This window comes from Asterias amurensis, chromosome 11, assembly GCF_032118995.1.
Source record: "Asterias amurensis chromosome 11, ASM3211899v1".
Lineage (NCBI taxonomy): Eukaryota > Metazoa > Echinodermata > Asteroidea > Forcipulatida > Asteriidae > Asterias > Asterias amurensis.
Window position 1 is genome coordinate 19,131,394 of NC_092658.1, and position 7,298 is coordinate 19,138,691.

A 7,298-nucleotide genomic window follows, 5' to 3' on the forward strand; every position below is an offset into this window, starting at 1 on the left:
AAACGCACACAACTTCGTGTGACAAGGGTTATTTTTCTTTCATTATTATCTTGCAACTTCGATGACCGATTGAGCTCAAATTTTCACAGGTTTGTTATTTTATGCTTATGTTGAGATACACCAAGTGTGAAGGCTGGTATTTGTCAATTACCAATAGTGACCACTGCCTTTAAGGGCACTGGACGCGTTTGGTTATTGTCAAACACCAGTATTCTCACTTGGTGTATTCCAACATGTAAAAAATAACAAACCTGTGAAAGTTGGTCATAGTTTGCAAGAAAATAATGAAAGAAAAACACACTTGTTCCACAAAAATGTGTTTGCTTTCAGATTCAAATATTTGAGTTACACATTACCCCAATTTCTCAAAAGCTGACGTTACTTCAGAGGGCGGTCGTTTCTCACAATGTGTTATACAATCAACAGATCCCCAATGCTCGTTGTATGAAGGACTACTTCTACCTCAATAATAATATACCAAGTAAGTTTTTCTGCCAATACTTTGAGTTATCACCACTAGTGTCATATGCCCTTAAAACACTGGACACTATTGGTAATTGTCAAAGACCAGTCTTCTCGCTTGGTGTACCTCAACATATGCATAAACCAACGAACCTGTGAAAACTTGACCTCGATCGGTCGTCGAAGTTGCGAGATAATAAGTTGTGATATAATAATGAAAGAAAAAACCACCTTGTCACACGAAGTTGTGTGCTTTCAGATGCTTGATTTCGAGGCCTCAAATTCTAAATCTGAGGTTTCGAAATCAAATTAGTGGAAAATTACTTCTTTCTTGAAAACTACGTCACTTCAGAGGGAGCCGTTTCTCACAATGTTTTATACTATCAACCTCTCCCCATTTCTCTTTACTAAGTAAGGTTTTATGCGAATAATTATTTTGAATAATTGCCAATTGCGACCACTGCCTATAAAAGAGAGAGTGGAGGCCACCAACATTTAAAATAAATCGACCTCGCAAAATGTTAATTTGGTGGTGCGGGGGGGGGGGGGGGACTCATACCCATGTTTCATTAAACAGCCGTCTGCTTACTTGTTGACAATGTGACGTTCCCTCATTCATCTGTTCAACCCCCATTTTTGACACTCCCCTCTTTCTTCGCCCATTTGCACATAAAACATCCCCCCTCTCTCGCCCCGAGGGGTCTCCAAACGGGGCTCCTTAAAAGGTCGTCACCACACCACAATAAACTAACTAGTGAAAGGCATTGTAAAGGAAGAGACATTTCTTGATAAGTTTTTCTGTCCTGATTGTGATTCTATGAAAAGGGGATGGCTAAACCTGTATGGTTGTTACAATGGTCACACAGTAACCCTTCTTCAATCCGACTGTACTGGATTGTAAAGGAAACCTGTCGAGAGCGGTTATTTTGTTGGTTCCTAACGGTAACTATGTCAGGCATGCGTGCTTCGGTTTTTTTTTAAAGTGCAAGGACACCAAGGTATATTCTCCATGGTAAATGGGGCACCATGTGAGGAAATTGTAAATTTACACTGTGCTTTTGAAGGGTACGGAGGCATTGATCAGGGCTCAATTTCATAGAGCTGCTTAGCACAAGTATTTGCTTAGCATGAAATTTCTTCCTTGATAAAAACAGGATGACCAACCGAATTTCCATTTGTTGCATATTGCTTGTCACATATATTCAACTGTTGTTTAAAGGCAGTGGACACTATTGGTGATTGTCAAAGACCAGTCTTCTCACTTGGTGTATCTCAACATATGCATAAAATAACAACCCTGTGAAAATTTGAGCTCGATTGGTCGTCGAAGTTGCGAGATAATAATAAAAGAAAAAAACACCCTTGTCACACGAAGTTGTGTGATTTTAAATGCTTGATTTCGAGACCTCAAATTCTAAACTTGAGGTCTCGAAATCAAATTCGTGGAAAATTACTTCTCGAAAACTAGGTCACTTCAGAGGGAGCCGATTCTCACAATGTTGTTACTACCAACAGCTCTCTATTACTCGTTACCAAGTAAAGTTTTAAATGCTAATAATTATTTTGAATAATTACCAAAGTTTTAAATGCTAATAATTATTTTGAGTAATTACCAACAGTGACCAGTGCCTTTTAGAAAACAAATTAAAATTGTAACTTTTGCATGTTCATATTTTTACAAATAAATAATTTGTTAACTTTTGTTTGTGTTATAAAATAATGCAAACGAAATATGCAGTGATAAAATGGTTGGGGTGTATGACAGTTTTTCAGACAGAGAGTTCTCTCTAGAGATTAGTACATGGTGTTTCATACTGATATGATAAATTGCAAACAGCAAACTAGTTGTTTTCGATAAATCATAACAAATCCCGCACTTTGTGAATACCGTTTGATAAACAAATTCGCAATTTGACTAAAGCAGATTTATTAATCTGTTTATTCCTTTATTTTATGCTGATATTTGTTTTGTCGTTGACATTTGTATTTACAGTAATAACACCTCAACAGAGATTGCAACGTTTTGAGCAAACTTGGCAAAATTCAATTTATAAATATCACGAGTCAGTAAAATAGTTTGATTAAATAAAAAGATTATAAACGTATGATACAAATATATACACGATTATAAATTATTTCATATTTTGTGTGAAACTCCTCTGTTATATTATATCCACCCCTTTGACAAAGCTATACATTTATGATACATTACAAATACTTCTTCAATTGGTTATTTACAAGATGATATTTTGTGTGCAAACTGCAAACATTTCAGACAAGTTTATCTCCATGGCCTTGGAGGGAAGGCACATTTTGACAGCGACGCCCCGTGCACTTAAAAACACTGGACACTGTTGGTAATTGTTAAAGACCAGTCTTCTCACTTGATGTATCTCAAGATTATGCATAAAATAACAAACCTGTTAAAAATTGAGCTCAATCGGTCGTCGAAGTTGCGAGATAACAATGAAAGAACAAACTCCATTGTCACACGAAGTTGTGTGCTTTCAGATGCTTGATTTCGAGACCTCAAATTCTTCTGAGGTCTCGAAATCAAATTCGTGGAAAATTACTTCTTTCTCGAAAACTACGTCACTTCTGAGGGAGCCGTTTCTCAGAATGTTTTATACTATCAACCTCTCCCCATTACTCGTTACCAAGTAAGGTTTTATGCTTATAATTATTTTGAGTAGTTACCAATAGTGTCCAGAGCCTTTAAAAAACCATCTCAATAGCACAATACATGATGTTCTAAATGCCTATCTAAAAACCCTGAAATCAGAAGCAGGACCCACCCCACCCCCGCCCGAAAATTTTCCTAGATAAGATGTGTCATACTAAACCGTAGGAAATTTAGTAATTTCGGAATTGTAAACATATTTCTACCTGCGCCAGATTTCATAGAGCTATGCGCAGATCATTCATTTTTGCTACACAATGTTTTCCTCAGCAGAAATGAGCAGGATACCAGTCAAAAATCGGCATTTGACATTTCGGCTGGAGACCTTAAACTGGTAAGCATAGTTTTGTTGTGCTTAGCTAGTATTGTTATGCTTGGCTACCTTTTCGTGTGTGCTTAAAGCAGTGGACACTATTGGTAGTTGCTCAACAAAAGTTAGGAGCATAAAACCTCACTTGGTAACGAGTAACGAGTAAACTGTATCAAATTGAGTGGAAGGCCTATATTATGTTTCAGTGACAATAACAAAACACAGTGATCTATTTTAATTTTTGTTTTTACCCATCACAGGCATGTTACTCGGGTAGGATTCGAACCCACGACCCTTTTTGTTACCCCCATACAAATTTAACATCTATTACACATCGTTGCGGTACCCGCTGCCAAAAATAGGATTCGAACTGCCTCTAGCTACCGGGCAATCTGCTCTAGAATTGCAAGGGTCGTGGGTTCGAATCCCACCCAAGTAACATGCCTAAGATATTTTTACAGGACTCGGGAAAGTACTGAGTATACAGTGCTAACACACATCGGTGTATATGGGTAAAAACCAAAATTAATATTCTTTATCCCCGATGCAAACTTAACATCTATTATATACAGTGATGTTCTGTTGATTTCATGTCACCGAAGCAACTGTGTATGTCTTTAAGCTTGAAACGATACTGAGTTAGTATTTCAGGTGGAAATGTTTCTTTCAAGATTTCTTAGAAGTGTCTAACACAAGGAAGTGTCAAGCACAAGTAAGTGTCGCCCACAAGAATGTGTCGAACGCAGTGAAGTTTCCAGCACGAGAAAGTGTCGAACACTAAGGCTACGCATCGTGTTTCCGCAGCTTGATCCTCATCTGGTACGGCAGAGGCCGCTGCGTCAGTCCATTACTACTCTTCGTGCTCGGTCTGTCCCCGTTAGAAATCTCCAGCGAGCATTTCTGCATGAGCGTGGTAAAGTACAAGAACATCTCCACCCGTCCGAGCTCCGAGCCGAGGCACCGTCGCCGACCGGCCCCGAACGGCATCACACTGGCCGTCCTCTCCGGGTCGACGCTACCACCGTCCGCGGTGAGAAACCTCCTCGGGTTAAACTCCTCCGGGTTCTGCCACACCGTGGTGTCTTGGTTGATGGAATAGAGATTGATAAATATGACTGTGTCTTTAGGGATGGGGTATCCATTGAGGTGGGTGTCTCGGGTGGTGGTGTGGGGGATGGTGAAGGGGACCACGCTAGAGTAACGGAGAACCTCGTGCAGGCAGGCCTCGGTGAGGGGAAGCTTGCCCCGGTCACTGAGCTGGGGTAACCTATCCACTCCAATGACTGCATCAATCTCCTCTTGTATATCCCTCTGGATGTCCGGGTGTAAAATCATCAAGAGCAAGGCCCACGTTAAGACCGCAGACACGGTGTCGAACCCCGCACCGAATAAATCATACACCGTCGTCTGCAGCATTTCACGGGTGAGGTGTAACTGCTCCAACTCCACAGGGTCCATCTTGTTCCCCATGGTGATCAAATAATCCATGATGTCCTTCTCGGAGTTCTCCTGGTAGTTCTCCAGATGTTGCTGCATGTACCCGCCGAACCAGTCCTTAAAGTTCTGCAGGAGTCGTCTGAAGTTCTGCATGGTTTTGGTTGGCAAGTATTTCAGCCACGGCATGAAGTCCATGGTGTTCCCGCTGGAGGCAGCAGCACCAAAATCGTCGCTCATGGCGGCAAAATCTCTCAATCGAGCATCGTCTAGTTTGTGTCGTCTGCTGAAGATGTACGAACACATGATGTTACTGACGGACAGTTTTAACATGAGGGATGGATCGACAACTGTACTCCCCTTGTTGTTATTAGTCCATGTTTCAATGAGTTCCTGGACTTCAAGTAAAACTTTATCCTGTACTGAACTGGACTGCTGACCGGAGGTGAAGTGCCGAAGCGCCGTCTCGCCGATCTTACGGTGGAGTTTCCAGCCGGGGCTATAGTCCGAGAACGTCATGCTCCCGCCGTTGATCTCCTTCATCACCTGGGAGGACATGAAGTCCGGCCGGCCAGCAAAGTCTGTGGATTGCTTGACCAGCGCTTGCCTGATCGTCTCCATGCCATTGAGAACGACGACCGGACGACTGCCGATTCGTATCTGGTACACATCGCCGTACTTCTGCGCCAACTGGCTCAGGTTGACGTGGAGTGCCTCTCCGCCGAGGTCCAGGATGTTTCCGAGTAATGGCAGGCCACGAGGCCCCGGTAACGATTTGCTTTTCTCCGTGTTGTTATTGGTGGTGGTGGTGGACATCTCGTCACTCGATGGTTAGTTTACTATGCACTGTGTGTAGATTCTCTCGCTTCTAGAAACTACTCGATGAGTTTACCTTGTCTGCAAGGTCGGTGTTATTAGTCTTCATGTACACAAACGCCAAAAGATCATAAGGGTTTGTGATGCTTTAGTCTTTTGTGTGCTCTGTCCGGATCTGTCACGCGATGTGGTTGGTGGTGGTTGTTGCGGATCGATGCAAGCAGTGTTTAATACACCATCTCTGTGTGAGCGGACGGTGAACTGAAGGATTCCCAAAGTCTTTGGACCGGCCACACTACTATCCAACCCTCACACTCTCCCCTTGGGTTATTGATCCACGGATTGTTCACTTCCCTTTGTCGGGGGCTCCCTCTTCATCAGTTCCTTAGCGCTGTTCTCATCCCTTTCTCGCCTCGGCACTCTTAATGTAGCGCTCCACCACTTTTGTGAGAAGAAAAACGTCTCGCAGCTGGCTCACTCACACGCACGTATATATGTTTTGTTATAGCATGGGGGAAAAGCACCCATCAGAAAATCCTGTTACATAAATACGGATGGGGTTGGAGGGATAGGTAATCCTGCTATCTAATTGGTTAATATAGTTCCTACAACGTCACTACTACAGCCCCCCCCCCCTATGCACACTCAGGCCTTCGATCAGATTCATATCAAAAATGGGCGGTGCAATCGTTCCCACAAGTCAACTTCACTGAGTGGCATGGCGTAGATAGCCGATTATAGTGAACACGCAGTCACCAACTTTCTTGTATTGGTGATCCATCGGATCAACTTCCACCAACCCGTCTCAAGTTCTGACATAAACCGCCTGTGATACTTATCACTCGTTCCTCCTATACCGCCACAGGCCTGTATAGGTTCCCCTAAAGGATTGTCCCTACTGTATGTAATGAATCAGCGATCGTGACAAGTTATTGGAGGTAATAAAAATTGATATCATTCCTAACTAATGCATGTCTGAGAGGGTCTTGTTTAACTATCGACCCCCGCTGCCCTAGAATCCCTTGTGGCAAGGGGGTATGTAAGACGACGGTGTCATTGGATACGAGGTTATGACAGCTTATACATGCTTAACATAGTTTGGATAAATGAAGTATGCGCCGAAGGATTTGTGTGATCGAGAAATAATCAGGATTCAGATTGTTGGCAAGGACTTCAAAGTGCTCGAAGTGCTTTGGTTATTTTAGATTAATGGGCAACGTTCCTTTAGTAATATTCTTCTTCTCAAAGGGCCTACTACTCATACTCAAAGAAAATAAATATGAATACATATTACACAATACAAAAAGGACAATGCCTACTGAGTGATGGCGGGAACTAAAAGTCACCTGGAAATAGAACTTTTTCCCCTTCAAACATTAGAGTATATGTTTATGAACAATAAAATATTTTGTTGAGTAATTGTTTGTAACGATTTATATGTTTAAAAAATAGATAAAGTTGTTTGGGGGTAACTCCGCCTACCCCTTTTGTGACGTCGAACACATGTACATGCAAGTACATGAAAGTCCTAGTCGTGAGTTTGTACTTTTCAAAAAAAGAAGAGGTTTTTTACATGCATTTTTCTGGCAATGTCGA

At 42.0% G+C, this 7,298-nt stretch overlaps 1 protein-coding gene across 1 annotated transcript; it reads right to left on the reverse strand.

Moving 5' to 3' along the window:
• Nucleotides 1-2,387: 2,387 nt before the first annotated feature.
• Nucleotides 2,388-6,170, reverse strand: LOC139944595 (cytochrome P450 1A1-like). The gene has a single exon (XM_071941650.1). The coding sequence runs from the start codon at nt 5,700-5,702 to the stop codon at nt 4,236-4,238; it is 1,467 nt and encodes a 488-aa protein (XP_071797751.1). The 5' UTR covers nt 5,703-6,170; the 3' UTR covers nt 2,388-4,235.
• Between the last annotated feature and the right edge of the window lie 1,128 nt (nt 6,171-7,298).